This window comes from Mesoplodon mirus (assembly GCF_964341445.2).
Source record: "Mesoplodon mirus genome assembly, chromosome: 5".
NCBI classification, from domain to species: Eukaryota; Metazoa; Chordata; class Mammalia; order Artiodactyla; family Ziphiidae; genus Mesoplodon; species Mesoplodon mirus.
The window spans coordinates 40,330,997-40,350,355 of NC_138980.1; the positions used below are offsets into that span (position 1 = coordinate 40,330,997).

Consider the following 19,359-nt stretch of genomic DNA (forward strand, 5'->3'; position numbering starts at 1 on the left):
ATGGCTGAAACGCACACTCCATATTATTCCTTGAAGAAACTGTTATCTTTCTTCAACGGTGTTATGGCTGTAAGTATGTCACAACCTGGGCCCTGGGGATTTGCAGCCCTTCCTCCACAACTGGCTCGTTCAAAGACAGAAATAAGTTGATCCAAATTCACTGACATCCGGATCTGTGGTCCCCAGGGAAGCAGGAGGGATGTAGGGCAGACTGACAAGGAGAAGGATGCACTGGGAACAGGCGTGGCCTCCATCGACCCAGAGCTGCTGAAATCAAGCAGAAGAGTGTGATCTGGGGGACCTGGGGTCCATGGCGGAAGATCTTGGCTCTAAAGAAAATCCTGCAGAAAGCTAAGTTGTTGAGGAAGGCAGGAGGGAATGGTTCTTCTCTTGGTCCTTTACAGTTTTCAAACCATTTTTTTCTCACTATAAAAGTAACCCAAAATATGCACTGCTAAAGAAGTAATTGCTTTTAATAGTAAAACAGTATGAGGAAAGGCTGCCAGGAAAGAGAAGGAAATTAACTATCACTCTTCACCTGTGACTGTATCATTTTGATGGGAGTTAAACAAGATAATGCATTTAAAGGGCTGATGCTTGTCATCAGAACATGGCTTAATAAATATCATCATTATATCCTTCCAGACTTTTCTATGTAACTTTTAAAAACAGCAAAACAAACATGGGATGCTAATGCTTTACAATCTTCATTTTTTTCTCTTTTAAAAAATTGTAAGTTTTTCATCCTTTTAAATAGACTTTTTTAAGAGCAGTTTTAGGTTCACAGCAAAATTGAACAGAAGGTACAGAGATGTCCCATATAAGCCTTGCCCCTGCACACGCAGCCTCCCCTACTGTCAACATTCCCCATCAGAGTGGTACATTTGTTATAATGAACCTACACTGATATCATTAGAACCTAAAGTCTATAGTTTATTGAAGGTTCACTCTTGTTGTACTTTATTTATTTATTTTTTTGGCTGGGGTGCATGGCATGCGGGATCTTAGTTCCCTGACCAGGGATTGAACCCGTGTCCCCTGCAATGGAAGAGCGGAGTCCTAACCACTGGACTGCCAGGAAATTCCTGGTGTACATTCCATGGTTTTGACTAGTGTATCCACCATGTCAGCATCGCATGAGTAGTTTCATTGCCCTAAAAATCCTCCGTGCTCCGCCCCATCAGCTCTCTTTCCCCGCTAGGCCCTGGCAACCACTGATCCTTCTGTCTCCATAGTTTTGCCTTTTCCAGAATGTCATATCCTTGGAACCATAAACCATGTAGCCTTTTCAGATTGGCTTCTTCCACTCAGCAATATTCCTGTAAGTTTCCTCTATGTTTTTTCCTGGCTTGATAGCTCATTTCTTTTTAGTGCCAATATTCCATTGTCTGGATGTACCACAGTTTATTTAATCTATTCATATGCTGAAGGCCATCTTGGTGGCTTCCAAGTTTTGGAAATTATGGAGAAAGTTGCTAGAAACATCCATGTGCAGGTTTTTATGTGAACATGAGTTTTCAACTACGTTAGATTAATACCCAAGGACCGTGACTGTTGACAATCTACTTTAAAAAAAAATTTAGGCCTTAAAAACATTTCTCTGTATCAATAAACATTCTCCTACCACAGAAGTCAGCAAAGTACAGTCTTGTAAATAGATAGATAGATAAAATTTATTTGTAAATAAAATAAATTTGTTTATGGATTTTGTACGGCTGCTTTTCCACTACACTGGCTGTTTCATTTCAACCGAGACTGTATGGCCTGCGAAGCTCACAATATCGGGTGCTTTTGCAAAAAACTTTGCCACCCCCTGTCTTACAAGCATCATTTAAAATAACTGTGTAGGGACTTCCCTGGTGGCGCAGTGGTTAAGAATCTGCCTGCCAATACAGGGGACACAGGTTTGATCCCTGGTCCGGGAAGATCCCATGTGCCACGGAGCAACTAAGCCTGTGCGCCACAACTACTGGGCCTGCTCTCTAGAGCCCACGAGCCACAACTACTGAGCCCGTATGCCACAACTACTGAAGTCCATGCACCTAGATCCCGTGCTTCGCAACAAGAGAAGCCATCGCAATGAGAAGCCCACTCACTGCAACGAAGAGTAGCCCCTGCTCGCCGCAACTAGAGAAAGCCCGTGTGTAGCAACGAAGACCCAACACAACTAAAAAATAAATAAATTTATAAAATAAAAAAACTCTCTAGGATTCCATTTTGGGACTGTACCATGATTTACGTACCCAATCTGTGTTATTGATTTGCTTCAGTTACTTCCAACATTTTGTCCTTAATAAACATCCCTGTGCATCCTGGTTTTGAGGCACATATGTGACTATTGTCCCTACTAGGTTTAATGTCTAGAAATGGAATTTCTAGGTAAAAGATTTTACCATAAAACCTTTCAGGTTTTAAATATGAATTGCAAAATGTTCTCCTGCCACGACTAAGATGACCAAGAAAAGAAGGAATAATGGTCGTGCCAAAAAGGGCCACGGCCACATGCAGTGTATTCGCTGTACCAGCTGTGCCCGATGCGTACCCAAGGATAAGGCCATTAAGAAGTTTGTCATTCGGAACATTGTAGAGGCCGCAGCCATCAGGGACATTTCTGAAGCGAGTGTTTTCGATGCCTATGTGCTTCCCAAGCTGTATGTGAAACTGCATTACTGCATGAGTTGTGCCATTCACAGCAAGGTAGGCAGGAGTCGTTCTCGGGAAGCCTGGAAGGACCGAACACCTCCACCCCGCTTTAGACCTGCTGGTGCTGCCCCACGACCTCCACCAAAGCCCATGTAAGGAGCTAAGTCCTTAAGGACTAAAGAAATACTGTTCCCTGGAAAGACAATAAAGTGGAAATTATACTTAAAAAAAAAAGATATTGAGAGCTCACTCTTAGCTCTTTAGCCTTTTGTCATGTTTCTTCATGTGTGTGGTGTGAGGTAGGGGTCTGATTTGATTTTTTTTTTTTCCCATTTGGTGACATACTGTTGCACTTACCAACTGGTCCATCCAGTCCTCCTCTGTCTATGCTAGTTTCCATTATGCTCAAGTCTGTTCTGTGTACACTGCTTTGTTCCATTGGCCCATGTGTATATCCTCCATTAGCACAACACTATTGTAATTGCCATGCAGCACAAGTACATGTTCAGGTACATGGGGTATGAATATTTCGAGCATGATCATGCAAATAGCATGCCACAGATTTTGCATGTCTTACTCATTCTCACATATAGCCTTAGCCAAATGTCTCCCCAGAGTCCAGCTCCGAGAGTCCCCATTCCCACTTCCCTTAAAATCTTGTCTGAGCTCATCATCCCACCCAAAGTTGAGTCTGTGTCCAGCATCTTTTGTTTTCCTTCCTCCACTGTGTTGCTGCAAAACTACAGCAATTTCAGTTTGGGGGTTTCAGGGAGACCCTTGCTCTAGCCATCTTCCAGAGCATAAACAGCCCGACTGTTAAAGCATGCACCCTCACTTTCCTCCTCCCTGAATCTCCATCATCTCTCATTTTCTTTCTTTTTTATAAATTTATTTATTCATTTATTTTTGGCTGTGTTGGGTCTTCATTGCTGCGCGTGGGCTTTCTCTAGTTGCAGCGAGTGGGGGCTACTCTTCATTGCAGTGCTTGGGCTTCTCATTGTGGTGGCTTCTCTTGTTGCGGAGCACAGGCTCTAGGCTTGTGGGCTTCAGTAGTTGTGGCTCGCCGGCTCTAGAGCTCAGGCTCAGTAGTTGTGGTGAACGGGCTTAGTTGCTCTGCAGCATGTGGGATCTTCCCGGAATGGGGATTGAATTCTTGTTCCCTGTATTGGCAGGTGGATGCTTAACCACTGCGCCACCAGGGAAGTCCTTGCTTTCTTTCTTAATTACTTCATTCAGCAAAGATTTATTGAACAGGTGCTGTGTTTGCAAGATTTCGTTTTCTCTACAGTAGACTGTGGACACTATTTTATCCATGTTTTAACTCGGAGGAATCAAAGAGTACTCTCTCTCACACCCCACGTCCAACCCACTGGCAAATCCGATCGACTTTACCCTCGGCGTCTGGTCCATCCAAAGCTGATGGCGTTGGGAGCCACGAAGGGTTCAGAGCAGAATCATGCCCCGACTCAGGTGCTCACAGGCGCCCTCTGGCGGCTATGGAGGAAACAGAGTGTAGCGGGGACCAGGGTGGAGGGACTGTATTGGTCCAGATGGGAGATGGTGGGGGCTGGACTCGGTGGGGCCAGGAGGGGGTGAGAAGTGGGCAGATTCTGGATAGACTCTGAAGATGGAGACAATAGGACTTGCCAACGGCTGGATATCTGTCCTCTGGACGCTCCAGTCACCCAGAGGTTGGGAAATATTATTTTTCTTTTTAAAAAATATTTATTTACTTGGTTGCGCCGGGTCTTAGTAGCGACTGGTGGGCTCTTTTTTTTTTTTTTTTTTTTTTGGTGGGCTCTTCAGTTGCGGCAGGCAGGCTCCTTAGTTGTGACATACAAACCCTAAGTTGGCATGCATGTGGGATCTAGTTCCCTGACCCGGGATGAACCCAGGCCCCCTGCTTTGGGAGTGCAGAGTCTTAACCACTGAACCACCAGAGAAGTCCCGGGAAATATTATTTTTAAATTATTTTTTATTTTTGGTCACGCAGTGGCGGCTTGCGAGATCTTAGTTCCCGGAACAGGGATCGAACCCAGGCCCCCAGCAGTGGAAGCACGGATTCCTAAACACTGGACCGCCAGGGAATTCCCAGGAAATACTAATATTAATAGGAATTCTCAGAATCTGTTACAGGAGCCACATGTCTGCGGTCTCACAACTGCCTTCATATTTCTCCCGGTCGACTGTGGGGACCCCTGATGTGTATCCACTGTGCTTTCCTGCCTCTCTGTGTCAAGGCCAGATAAGCCCAGCCATCGGCTGGTCTGGCAACTCAAAGCCTGAATTATCAAAGAGATTTTAATGATAATGATAATAATAATAGGCATAGATGAAATAGATGAAAGGGGAGACAGGAGCTGACCTTCCTTTGACCCCCCCCAATCTGGTCTCTAGAAGCTCCACAGAACCCACTGAGACCCCCTGCTGGTCCCACCCCTCCGTTGTGCAGATGGAGAAACTGAGGCTTTGGAGGGAAGCAGCTTTTCCTCGATGGATAACTTGAAGTCCCCCCACCCCCGCTTACAGCATTTCCCACTGTTTCCCACCAGGCATGTGAATTTCATCGGAAACATGAGGCATTCTCCCCTGGCACCCACCCTCCTGTCATCTGGTATCTCCCCTTCAGTCTGGTCACCTCTCCCCGCAATTTGTATTTCTCAGGTTTCTTGGCCCTTCCTCTGTTTTTTGTTTTGCTTTGTTTTGTTTTTCTTGACCTTGCAGCACGGCTTTAGGGATCTTAGTGCCCCGACCAGGGATCGAACCGGGCCCTCGGCCAGTGAAAGCACTGAGTTCTAACCATGGACCACCAGGGAATTCCCTCCTGCCTCTGTTTGGTGCCCCCCACTCTCCCTCCTGCCCGGCCCCTGCTGTCTGCACACACCGCTGGATGTCGCCTCTTAGGCCTCCCAGACTCTCAGAAAGTGCTGGCCGTGACATGGGGTTCTAGCTATTATTATTATTTTTTAAATGAATTTATTTATTTATTTATTCATTTTTTGGCTGCGTTGGGTCTTCGTTGTCGTTGCTGTGCGGGCTTTGTCTAGTTGCGGCGAGCGAGGGCTACTCTTCGTTGCGGTGCGCGGGCTTCCTCATTGAGGTGGCTTCTTTCGTTGCAGGGCACGGGCTCTAAGCACGTGGGCTTCAGTCCTTGGGGCACGCAGGCTCAGTAGTTGTGGTGCACGGGCTTAGTTACTTCGTGGCACGTAGGATCCTCCCGGACCAGGGCTTGAACCCGTGTCCCCTGAATTAGCAGGCGGATTCTTAATCACTGCGCCACCAGGGAAGTCCCTCCAGCAATTACTGATAGCTCCTAAGAATATCCCACTGCCAGCATCCTGGACAACATTCAGGAATGCGACACCTGGAAGAAATAAAATAACACCCCCCCACCCCTCCTCCCCCAGGCGTGTGTTCTTTCAAAATGGAGAGGCCACGGTGGCCTGGAGATGGGGTGGAAGGACTCCCAGCAGGCTCCCACACCCCACTCCCCACCCTGTGTCTTCCAGTGTTTCTCGGTCATGCTCATCATTCTCATCGTGGAAATCACTGTCGCCGCAGTGGTCCTTGCCTTCTTCCCGATTGTAAGTACAGCTCGGCTTCTCTCACTCTGCATTAGAAATAAATAGAATCAATAGAAGCCCCGCCCCTCCCCCCGGGAGGCTCCCACGCTCCCCAGGATCCGGTGATGGTGGGAGACGGAGTCTCCAGAGATAGGGCGGAAAGCCGGAAACCTCAGCCTTGCCTTCAAAGGCTCCCCTCAAGAAACTGCGGAGTGAATTGGACCACCTCTCATTTGGGGGAGGAATGGGAAGTAATTGCTGGGGGAGGAATGGGAAAAGCTGTGAAGTTTCTTGGGGTTTTGAAATGAGTTCAAAATAGAGGGCTATTTAGCAATATCCATCAAAATGAAAAAGCACGGACACTTTGACCCAACCATCTGGTCCCTAGGAATTATCCAAGGATATGCTTGTTTGTGTGCAGCATGACATACATACCAGGGTGTGAAAAAGATTGCTGCTGGCCTAGTGAGTATCAGTTTGGGGCGGGGGGAGTTTATAATGTATAATAATCCACACAAGGGAGTCTGATGCAGCTGGAAAGAAGGAAGGAGGAGGCTCTATATGCAGGAGGTGGTACATTCTCCAGGACATAGTGCTGTCCCCGTTTGCGTCCCCCCAGAGGCTCACCCTGAGAAAAGGATTTGAAGGCTCATAGTTTAGTTGAGAGGTGATCCCAAGAAGCACCTGTAGGGGACAGGGGCAGTGAGGCAGGGAAGGGAATGTAGCCCCTAAAAGCTGACACTGCGGGGCTTCCCTGGTGGCGCAGTGGCTGAGAGTCCGCCTGCCGATGCAGGGGACGCGGGTTCGTGCTCCGGTCCGGGAAGATCCCACATGCCGCGGAGCGGCTGGGCCCGTGAGCCATGGCCGCTGAGCCTGCGCGTCCGGAGCCTGTGCTCCGCAACGGGAGAGGCCACAACAGTGAGAGAGGCCTGCGTGCCGCAAAAAAAAAAAAAAAAAAAAAAAAAAAAAGCCGACACTGTGTGCAACTGGGCTCAGTCCTGGTGGGGGATGTCGGGGACGCAGCAAGGAGCACGCCATCTATTTTCTCCACCCAAGCGACTAGGGAGCTGCAGTATTAATCCAACACCTCCCCTCAGTCATTGATTAAGGGCTGCTCCCAGGGCGCATGCGTGCTGAGAGGCCACTGCAAGAACCTCGGTTGCTGGGGGCTTCCCTGGGGGTCCAGTGGTTAAGACTCGGAGCTTCGACTGCAGGGGGCGCGGGTTCCATTAGTGCTCAGGGAACGAAGATCTTGAATGCCGCAAGGCGCGGCCAAAAAGTTAAAAAAAAAAAAAAAAAAAAAAGAACCTCGGTTGCTGGCAGCGGGAAGTCGGGCTCCGCGGCACAGAAATAAGAGAAGCCACCGGGATTTGAGCAGGGCACCGAGAGCCACTGCTACTCGTGTTGTCGAACAGCCGGATGCAGAACAATGAGAATAGAATAAAGCGAGGGGAACAATAATGAGGATATACTTTGCTTTGACACACATAGCGTATGTCTTTGGAGACACTGGAAACCGTAACAGTCGAGGCGGTGAAGTGGGAGAAACTTGTCGGCTGGGAGAAAAAAGTGGGAGGGAGACTTTTCATGGTTTACCCTTCTGTGATTTGTGAATTTTGAGCCGTGTGACTATTTCATTTCTTTGGGGGAAAAATGGTTTTAATTTAGATCTCTATTTAAAAAATAGAAAATTAAAGTTGCCCCTTTTGTGCAGAGAGAAATTCAGTTGCTGAAGATGATATTCAAGTCCCTCATCGAGTTGCAGCCATAACGGGGGCGTAGCAGGCGTGTGGGCGATTCAAAAGAGCAGATGATTCAAAGCCGTTTGTGAGTTTGGATACAACCAGATGTGCTGGGCTCGAGACCCACGCTCTTCCCTGTGTCCCTCTCTCGGGGGCAATGGTAGCCTGAGTTCGTCCTCCTCCAGCGCAGACCCATGGCTGGGGGAGGGGCCATGAAGGAAGCAGAAGGGAAGCCCCCACCTCCCTCCTGAGTCCCCAAGAAATCTCACCAAATGGGGCACCTTGCTGTTTTCTGTGCTCACCGCTCCCTGTTTCATCTCTGAGGTTAGAGAAGTGGACTTGGAGCACAAATTTGTGACCCTGAGAATTACAGAGGTTACAATGAGCCAGATGACTATTCCCTGGAATGGAATTTGGTCATGGAGAAGGTGAGATTCACATCCTTTTTTGTTTGTTTGTTTAATTTATTTTTATTGTAGTAAAAGATATATAAGTTTATCATCTTACCATTTTTAAGTGTCCAGTTCAGTGGCATTAAGCACTTTCCTATGGTTGTGCAACCATCACCACCCTGCATCCCCAGAACTGAAACTCTGTCCCCATTAAACACTAAGGCTCCTTCCCCCAACCCCCCGTACCCACCATCCTACATTCTACCATTCTCTAGGAATTTGACTCCTCTAGGGACCTCATATAAGTGGAATCATACAGTATTTGTCTTTTTGTGTCTGGCTTATTTCACTTAGCATCCTCAAGGTTCATTCATGTTGTAGCATGAATTTCCTTCCTTTTTAGGGCCGAATAATATTCCATTGTATGGATGGACCACATTTTATTTATCCCTTCCTCTGTCAATGGATACTTGGGTTGCTTCCACCTTTTGGCTATTGTGAATCATGCTGCTGTGAACATGGGTGTACAGATATCTCTCCGAGTCCCTGTTTTCAGTTCTTTTCAGTATATACCCAGAAATGGAACTGCTGGATCATCTGATAATTTTATGTTTAATTTTGGGGGGAGTTTTCATACTGTTTTCCATAGCAGCTGCACCGTTTTACATTCCCATCAGCAATGAAGGCACAAGGGTTCCAGTTTCTCCACATCCTTATCACTACTTGTTATTTTCTGCTTTTTTTGTTTGTTTGTTTTGTGTTTTTTTTTTGCAGTTTGCGGGCCTCCCACTGTCGTGGTCTCCCCCATTGCAGAGCACAGGCTCCGGATGCACAGGCTCAGCGGCCATGGCTCACGGGCCCAGCCGCTCCGCGGCACGTGGGATCTTCTCGGACCGGGGCACGAACCCGTGTTCCCTGCATCGGCAGGTGGACGCCCAACCACTGCGCCACCAGGGAAGCCCTGCTTCTGTTTTTTGATAGTAGCCATTCTCATGGGTGTGAGGTGGTGAGACTTATATCTTGAGTCTTGGTGTTTAAGGAGCAAGACTGGTCTCCATGCGTCATCTAAGCTCTTGAGGCAGATGGTTGAGAAGGATATTTGAGGCTAGGGAGGGTGTGGAATGGAAAAGCCATTGCCTGTTTCTAGGACTGTTTTCCATCTGGGTCTGGGGCCCAAGAACTGCTATGAGGTCAAGTTCAGCTTGGGAGGGGTCACACGATGGTTAGGGGACTTGCCTGCATCCCCGTTTTGGCTTCTGAAGCTTGAGGTGGTAGAAAGTACTTCTCATTCATTCATATAGTCCTTCCACTAATCTTTTTTTTTAATTTAAGTATAGTTTCTTAAAATATTTTTTTAATATTTATTTGATTGCACTGGGTCTTAGTTGCAGCAGGCAGGCTCCTTCGTTGCAGCTTGCCAGCTCCTTAGTTGTGGCATGTGAACTCTTAGTTGTGGCATGCAGGTGGGATCTAATTCCCTGACCAGGGGTCAAAACCAGACCCCCTGCATTGGGAGTGTGGAGTCCTAACCACTGCGCCACCAGGGAAGTCCCTATGCCACAGCTTCTTTATCCATTCCTCTGTTGATGGACCTTTAGGTTGCTGTCCTTCCACGAGTCTTTATTGAACACCTACTATGTGCTGGGCCCTGTTCAGGGGTCTGGGGACAAAGCAGGGCACAAAACAAAATCCTTGCCCTGTGTTGCTGACACTCGAGTGGGGAGATGGAGAAAAAACCTCTAAGTAAACATTGGTGGCAGGGGTGATGAGTGCCATGAAAAAGAAAGCAAGGCAGGGAAAGGGCAGAGAGAGTCAGGATTTTGTTTACTTGTAGGTGCTATTAGTCACCTATTTTCAGCACACAGTGGGATGGCCTGTCCTAGTCTTTTTGTAGTTAGTTGGGGATCATGTGATGAGTTCTGGCCAATGAGCTGGGAGGAGAAGTGATGTGAGTCACTTCCTAGCCAAATTATTTAATTACCAGTGTAGGGCCCTCTGGACCTTTTTTTCTTTTTTCCACAATAGTGGAATCATCTGGATGGTGGCTGCTTCACAAGCCTGAGTCCCTGAGAGGCTTTGATAAACGGAGTTCCCCTGCCAGGTTGGTATGAGCATGTAGTGTGAGATGAACTGCTGAAATTGAAGGGCTGTTTGTTATGCAGCATCACTTAGCCTGGCCTGACTGATACAGGGCTGGTGGCTAGCTTAGAAAGAGGGGTCAGGGTAGGCCTTCCTGAGGAGGAACACTTGAACAGAGACCTGAATGAAGTGAGCCATGCAGACATCTGATAGAACAGCATTCCAAAAAGAGGGAACAGCCACCTAAAGGCAGCAAGGCTGATGCTTACTAAGTGTATTTAAGAAACAGAGAGATCAGTGTGGATCTGAGTGAGTTCAAGAGAGAGCAGGGAGATGAGGACCTGAAGGTGACAAGGCAGATCATGCAGGGCCTTGTGGGCCATGGTGAGGAATTCAGCTTTTACTCCCAAGTAAGATGACAGCCATGGAGGGTGCTAAGCCATGATGGGGTGGGGAAAGGGAGGCATTTAGCACAGGCATTGGAATATTGTGACTACTCTAAACAGTAGCCATGGTGACCATGATTTCTAGTGTTTTTATTATTTTGAAATTTCAAAGGGAGTCTTCAAGTATTTATTCTCTTCTCTGCAGCTAAAGTGCTGTGACATGAAGGACTACACAGATCTTCCATCCTTCGAAAGGATGACTGGCCACACCTACCCCAGGGGCTGCTATAAATCCATCGGGACCATGGCCTGTGATGGGCACAACGTGTCTTCAGATGTCATCCACCAGGAGGTAACTTGACATTTTGTTAGGCGTCTAGGTAGACCCCGAGGGCTGGGGACTTTTATAAAAATTGCATCTTTGCAGGAATCCCAGAGATTTTGACCACAATTTCAGCTCATTTCGACCACACAGCCTGGAGTTACCATCCCCATTTCACAGATGGGGAAACTGAGGCTGGGGAGGAGAGTGGTTCAAGGTCACATGGCTTTGGTAGAGCCGGGATTTGATCCATGTTTGTCTGTGTCCATTGCCTGGATCACACTGCCTGCCTCACGGAGAAGTCAAATTGCAGCAATAATGATGGAAAATGATTGTTCTGTAGATAGTGATGGCTGCCACATGACTGGGTACTTATTCAGTGAATTCAGTCTCCATCGCACCCCTTGAAGTGGGGACTGCCCTTCTCCCATTTTACAGATGAGGAGACTGAGGCACAGAGAGGTTCCCATAGCCAGGGAGGGTTGGAGCTGGGCTTCAAACCCCAGCCCTAGCTTCCCCACCCCTAACTTCCGCAGCAGGGGAATAAACACATGGGTCTTCCTTGAGAAATCAGAGTCATTCCTTAATTCATCCCTTCACGCTGAATGTCTCTTGCTGGGTGAATTGGCCAGAGTGAGTCCCAGGCTAGGGCCTCAGAGAGGGACGTGGCATCACACAGTGACCCACTGTGCCCTGTACAACCTACCTGTCAACCTCCCACTCACCCCCTCACTCATTCCACTCTAGCCACACTGACCTCCTCGCTGCTGCACAAATACAACAGGCACATGCTTGCCTCAGGGCCTTTGCATAGGCTATATTTTTTTTTCTTTTTTTTTTGGCCTTGCAGCTTGGCTTGCAGGATCTTAGTTCCCTGACCCAAGACTGAACCCGAGCCCCTTGGCAATGAAAGCACCAAGTCCTAGCTACTGGATTGCCCGGGAATTCCCATGTTCTTTCAGCCTGGAATGCTCTTCCCCTAAATGTTTTCCTACCTCATCTCTTTCAAGTCTGTGCACAGTTGTCACTTCCTCAGTGAGGCTGTTCCTGAACCCCTATCTATAAAAGGATGCCCCCCATTCACCATCACACCCCATCTCCTTACCCTGTGTTAGTGTGTCCAGCGCTTAATCACCACCTGACAAAGTCATTGCTGTACCTGCTTATTTTATTACCTGTTTTTCCCACTCAACTGTTAGCCCCACCAAGGCAGAAATGTTTTCTCTTTTGTACATTGCTGGGCTCCCAGCACCCGTTTCAGTGCCCAGCACACAGTGGACACTTAAAAAAAGCCTATTAGGGGCTTCCCTGGTGGCGCAGTGGTTGGGAGTCTGCCTGCCGATGCAGGGGACACGGGTTCGTGCCCTGGACTGGGAGGATCCAGCGTGCCGCGGAGCGGCTGGGCCCGTGAGCCAAAATTACTGAGCCTGCGCCTCTGGAGCCTGTGCTCCGCAACGAGAGAGGCCGCGATAGTGAGAGGCCTGCGCACCGCGATGAAGAGTGGCCCCCGCTCTCCACAGCTGGAGAAAGCCCTCGCACAGAAACGAAGACCCAACACAGTGGGCTTCCCTGGTGGCGCAGTGGTTAAGAATCCGCCTGCCAATGCAGGGGACACGGGTTCGAGCCCTGGTCTGGGAAGATCCCACATGCCGCGGAGCAACTAAGCCCGTGCGCCACAGCTACTGAGCCTGCGCGTCTGGAGCCTGTGCTCCGCAACAAGAGAGGCTGCGACGGTGAGAGGCCCGCGCACCGCGATGAAGAGTGGCCCCCGCTCGCCGCAACTAGAGAAAGCCCTCGCGCAGAAACGAAGACCCAACACAGCATAAATAAATAAATAAATAAATAAATTTAAAAAAACAAAAAAACAAAAAAAAGACCCAACACAGCCAAAAATAAATAAATAAATAAAGAAAAAAAAAGCCTATTAAATGAAAGGGGGCACTGAGCCCTTTGAATTCAAGACAACTCAAGCTTCCAGAAGAAAGGGGAGTATCTCAGTGGCTGCAGGAAGGGAAGTGAAGGTCCCATCACCTGTAGGTGGCTGTTCTGCTCATTCACTGTGCCTGTTCTCTTAATCTCTCCAAGCTTCAGCTTCTTCACCTATAAAACAGAGAAAAGACTAGTACCCACTTCATGGGATTATAGTGAGAAAATACATGCAAATGGCTGAGAAGGTGCTGGATACATGTTAGCCCGTTTGTTCATATGTAAAGAGGACTTAGAAATAACTAACAGTTACTGAATGCTGGATATGTATCAGGCCACTGCTGTGTACTTCATGTAGATTCTTTCTTTTAATCCTCACAAAAATCTTGTGAGGCAGATCCTATTGGTCCCATTTACAGTTGGGGAAACTGAGGCACAGAGAGGTGTAGTGACTTCTCCAAGGTCACACAGCTAGCAATAACTTGGGACATCTGATCATATTCTTTTTTAAAAATATATTTTTAAAATTTATTTAATTTTTGGCTGCGTTGGGTCTTAGTTGCAGCACGCGGGCTTAGTTGCCCCTTGGCATGTGGCATCTTAGTTCCCGGCTAGGGATTGAACCCACATCCTCTGCACTGGTAGGCAGATTCTCAACCACTGGACCACTAGGGAAGTCCCTTTGGTCATATTCTTAATCAACACACTTGGATATCAATACAAATGGATACTAGGAAGTAAATGGTATGTTCTGGGGTGGGGTGAGGGAATGAGGAGGCCAAGGAAGATGCTGAGGTGGGGGGAGCAGTCAAGTAAGAAAGAGCCAAGGTCCTTATGGCTGTGTCCTTTTCTCCTCCCTGAATCTGAGAGGAATGTTGGTTGTCCACCCATTGGGGGTTGATGGGGACTTGGAATCCAGGAGTCCCTAACCAGGTTCTGCCTGCTGTGATGTTTGTATCTGCAGGGCTGTTTCCCTAAGCTCCTGAAAATAACCAAGACTCAGAGCATCAACCTGAGTGGAGACTCTCTGGGGGCAGCAGTGATACAGGTAAGGTCCAGCTCCTCTGGGACACACCAGGCTCTTTTATTGAGCACCTACTGTATGCCAAGCACTGTTAGGGACACTGGGGACAGAGCAGCGACAAAAGACAAAATCCCTTTTGGGACTTCCCTGGCAGTCCAGTGGTTAAGACTCTGTGCTCCCAATGCAGGGGGCACGGGTTTGATCCTTGGTTGGGGAACTAAGATCCTGTATGCTGCAGGGCACGGCCAAAATAAATAAATAAATAAAATAATAATAATAAAGACAAAATCCCTACCATGGTGGAGCTGACATTCAGTGGGGGGGATGGATGATCATTTCAGTTTAAGATACCTGCTGGGAAGGAAGTAAAAGAGGGTGACAGGATAGGGAAGGGAATCAGGGATGGCCTCCCTGGTGACATTTGACCAGTGACTTGAGGAGGTGAGGAAAAGCCATGTGTGTATATGGGAGTTGACCGAGGGAAGGGCTGGTGCAAAAGCACTGAGGCAGCAATAAGCATGGCTTTCTCAAGGACCAGCAGAGAGGTCCCCGTGGCTGGGCAGGGTGAGTGAGGAGGATGGTAGGGGGAGATGAGGGCAAGGCCTTGTGGGCTACAGAGGGGCATGGCTTTTATTCTGAGTATGATAGAAAACCATGAGAAGGGTTTTAACATTCACTTTTTCACTCTACAAACCGTATTGAGCACCTACTGAGTCCAGGCACTGTTGTAGGCACTGGGGATACAACAGTAAACTAAACAGACAAAAATCCCTGCTCTCATGGGGATGACATTCTAATCAGCAGGGAGAAACAAAAAATATGATTTTTTTTTTTTTTTTTTTGGCTGTGCCAGGTGGCTTACAGGATCTCAGTTCCCCGACCAGGGATTGAGCCTGGGTCACAGCAGTGAAAGTGTTGAATCATAACCACTAGACCACCAGGGAACTCCCAAAATATGGTTTTTTTAAATTAGAAAATTTATTGCATGATAGTGATAAGAGTTAAGGAGAAATATAAAACTGGGAAGAAGAGAGAGGAGGTAATTTTAAGCAGGGTGATTTCATTACTGTTTACCTATAAAGGGGGCAAGGTATGAAGGTGCTGGGGGCCTCAGACCTAATTCAGGTGAAGAAAAACTTACTCCAGGGATATGCCCCATCCACCCAGCTAATGAGTCTGGCTTACACTTATGTGATAGGAGGCCTGTGTGGGAAAGTACTGGGGCTCTGAACTCCAGCCCTGGTCATGTCACTCACTAGCTCTCTGACAGAGCATCAGGACCATGGCCTCCCTCATTTGTAAAATGGACTGCCCAATTGTTGTGAGCCATTCATGAGGTGCAGTATGTCAGAGGCTTTGCACGATGCCCTACCCACAGAAAGCATGAAGTGATTGTGGGAAGTTATTGTCATTAAGTCTAGGGAGGTCCTGTCCAAAGCAAGGATCACAGGAAGGCAGTGGCTGAAAGGTGATAAGGTCTCCATGCACCAGTAGAGATGCTCAAAGACTACTCATTATAGCAACACTATTCTCATTCCTGAACCTTGTCCGAGGGGGAATCTTTGCTCAGAGCCCAGCCCAGACAGGCCCCAGGGAGAAAAGAATAAACATAAGCTTGGGAAGTAAATGGAAGTTGTTTTCAGTTCAACTGGTCTTGACTTTTTACACCACCTAGATTGTAAAAACAGAATGAAATATGATTTGTAATACACAGAATGGATAAAGCAATAAATAATGGCAGAATATTGCTCAACTTTCAAAAGCCAGGTTTCCCTTTTGAAAAAAAGAAAATTCTCATCCCAAACACTAGTCTAAGCAAGCAGGGGCTTCAGTGGCTGCACACAACAAAGACTTTGTGGAATTAGTTCCAGAGAGTCACTGAACAAGGAAACAGCAGCAGCAAAAACCACAACCAGCACCACAAAAAACCCTGGGGAGTAGGGGGAAGGGAGATCTGATTTTCAAAGTTACCACATTATATTTTTTAAATGTCCAGTTTTCAACAAAAAAATTGCAAAGAAACAAAATGCAAAGAAGCAAAAAAGTGTGGCCAGTATACAGGAAAAAATCATCAGTCAATAGAAACTGTCCTTGAGAAAACCCAGATGTTGGATTTACTAGACAAATACTTTAAATTAGGTATTATATATATGTTCAAAGAATTAAAGGAGACTCTCTAAAGAACTAAAGAAAAGTATGAGAATGATGTTTCATCAAATAGAAAAGATTAACAGAGACAGAAATGAGTTTTTTAAAAGGAAGCAAATAGAGGGCTTTCCTGGTGGAGCAGTGGTTAAGAATCCACCTGCCAATCCAGGGGACACGGGTTCAAGCCCTGGTCTGGAAAGATCCCACATGCCGCGGAGCAACTAAGCCCATGCACCACAACTACTGAAGCCCATGCACCTAGAGCCTGTGCTCTGCAACAAGAGAAGCCACAGCAATGAGAAGCCCACGCACCACAGCAAAGAGTGGCCGCTGTTCACGGTAACTGGAGAAAGCCCACACGCAGCAATGAAGACCCAATGCAGCCAAAAATAAATAAATTAAATAAATAAAATTTTTTTTTAAAAAGGAAGCAAATAGAAATTCTGTAGTTGAAGTGTACAAAAATTGAAATGGAAAATTCAGTAGAGTGGCCCAGCAACTGGTTTTAGCTGGCGGGAGAAAGAATCAGTGAACTTGAAGATGAGTCAATTGAGATTATTCAGTTGAGGAGCAGAAAGAAAAAAGAATGAAGAAAAATGAACAGAGCCTCAGAGACATGTGTGACACAATCAAGCATACATACATATGTGCAATGGGATTCCAGAACAAGAGGAGGGAAAGAAAAAGACAAAAAGGATACTTGAAGAAATAATGGCCCCAAACTCCCCAAATTTGATGCAAAACATGGATCTACACATCCAAGAAGCTCAATGAACTCCAAGCAATATAAACTCAAAGAGATCCATGACTCAACATTGTATAATCAAACTGTAAAAAGAAAAAGATGAAGAGAGACTCTTGAAAGCATCAAGATGGAAGCAACTCATCATGTACAACAGTGGTCCCCAAACTTTTTGGCACCAGGGACTGGTTTCATGGAAGACAATTTTTCCACCGACTGGGGGCAGGGATGTTTCAGGCAGTAATGTGAGCGATGGGGGGGATGGTTCAGGCGGTAATGCAAGTGATGGTTTAGGTGATAATGTGATGGTTCAGGCGATAACACGAGCTATGGTTCAGGCGGTAATGCGAGCGATGGGGAAAGGCAGATAAAGCTTTGCTCGCTCTCTTGCTGCTCACCTCCTGCTGTGCAGCCTAGTTCCTAACAGGTCCACAACCTGGGGGTTGTGGACCCCAATGTACAAGGTATCATCAATAAAATTAATAACTATTATCTCATCAGAAATCATGGATGCCAAAAGCAATGGGATGATATATTCAGAGGCTGAAAGAAAAAAAAGTGTCACCTAAGAGTTCTGTATCCAGCAAAACTATCCTTCACAAATGAAGGAGAAATTAAGATATTCCCAGATAAACAAAAACCAAGAGAATGAATTACAAACAGACCTGTAAGGCCTACAAGAAATACTAAAAGGAGTTGTGCAGATTCAAATGAGAGGACAGAAAACACCAATTTGAACCCTCATGAAGGAATAAAGAGCACTGATAAAGATAACTACATAGATAAATATAAAAAACAGTATACATTTAAAATTTTTTAAAAAACTAGACTTCCCTGGTGACACAGTGGTTAAGTATCTGCCTGCCAACGCAGGAGACATGGGTTCAAGCCCTGGTCCAGGAAGAGCCCACATACTGCGGAGCCTGTGTGCCACAACTACTGAGCCTGCGCTCTAGAGCTCACGCTCTGCAACAAGAGAAGCCACCATGATGAGAAGCCCGTGTACCAAAACAAAGAGTAGCCCCCACTCACCGCAACTAGAGAAAGCCTGTGCGCAGCAACCAAGACCCAACACAGCCAAAAATAAATAAATAAAATAATAAATAAATTTATATAAAAAAACTATTCTTCTCCTACCTCATTTACAAGACAACTGTATAAGGCAATAGCCATAAAACTGTGTTGACAGGGCTTGCCTAGTGGCACAGTGGTTAGGAATCTTCCTGCTAATGCAGGGGACATGGGTTCGAGCCCCGGTCTGGGAAGATCCCACATGCTGCAGAGCAACTAAGCCCGTGCACCACAACTACTGAGCCTGTGCTCTGGAGCCCACGAGCCACAACTACTGAAGCCCGCATGCCTAGAGCCCGTGCTCTGCAACAAAGAGAAGCCACTGCAAGGAGAAGCCCGTGCACCTCAACAAAGAGTAGCCCCCGCTCACCACAACTAGAGAAAGCCCGCACGCAGCAACGAAGACCCAACGCAGCCAAAAATGAATAATAAAAAAAAAGTACTAGGGATGCAATGGACAACACAATAAATATAATGAACACTGCTCTGTGTTATATATGAAAGTTGTTGAGAGTAAACCTTAAGAGTTCGCATCACGAGGAAAAAATTTTTTTCTATTTCTTTAATTTTCTATCTATGTGAGATGATGGACGTTCACTAAACTTATTTGATCGTCATTTCATGAGGTATGTAAGTCAAATCATTATGTTATACACCTTAAATTTATACAGAGCTGTATGTCAATAACTGGAAGAAAAAGAAGAAATGAACTGTTTTTCCTGTTTCTGACACCAAACGTGTGGGGATTTTCCACACCAAACAATTCTCTGGGGGCACCAACAGAGTGCCCTACAGTTCAATTCAATTCTGACACTACCCCAAGTTAGTGCAGACCCCACAGTTTAAGGGCTCAGTCCCGCAAGACCGGCTCCCCCTCAGATGCCAGTCACCAGTATTAGGTCCCCAGGGCACCCATACTTCTGTCTGACGTGGCTACAAAATCAGGGGGTTCCTGCAATCCCCCCTCCCTTTCAGGTTTGATCATTCGAATAACTCACAGAACGCAGGAAATCCTTTACTTACTGTTACCAAGGATATAGCTCAGATGGGAGTGACAATTTTTTTTTTTTTTTTTTTTTGGCGGTACGCGGGCCTCTCACTGTTGTGGCCTCTCCCGTTGCGGAGCACAGGCTCTGGACGCGCAGGCTCAGCGGCCATGGCTCACGGGCCTAGCCGCTCGGCGGCATGTGGTATCTTCCCGGACCGGGGCACGAACCCGTGTCCCCTGCATCGGCAGGCGGACTCTCAACCACTGCGCCACCAGGGAAGCCCCCGACAATTTTTTAAAAACATATTTATTTGGCTATGCTGGGTCTTAGTT

At 46.9% G+C, this 19,359-nt stretch overlaps 2 protein-coding genes across 2 annotated transcripts in view; both read left to right on the plus strand.

The window, feature by feature from the left end:
• The window catches only part of TSPAN16 (tetraspanin 16), a gene marked incomplete at both ends in the record, with an annotated part of 23,147 nt that continues 3,788 nt past the window's right edge, over nucleotides 1-19,359 (plus strand). Inside the window, 7 exon segments of the mRNA XM_082623236.1 lie at nucleotides 1-69; nucleotides 187-285; nucleotides 6,153-6,227; nucleotides 8,273-8,309; nucleotides 8,312-8,376; nucleotides 11,011-11,157; nucleotides 14,018-14,101. Of these exon segments, the coding sequence (XP_082479362.1) occupies nucleotides 1-69; nucleotides 187-285; nucleotides 6,153-6,227; nucleotides 8,273-8,309; nucleotides 8,312-8,376; nucleotides 11,011-11,157; nucleotides 14,018-14,101 (576 nt within the window).
• On the plus strand, nucleotides 2,452-3,070 carry LOC309804365 (small ribosomal subunit protein eS26-like; the record flags this gene model as incomplete). The annotated part of the gene is made up of 1 exon (XM_082621722.1): nucleotides 2,452-3,070. The coding sequence occupies one exon, from the start codon at nucleotides 2,452-2,454 to the stop codon at nucleotides 2,797-2,799; it is 348 nt and encodes a 115-aa protein (XP_082477848.1). The 3' UTR covers nucleotides 2,800-3,070.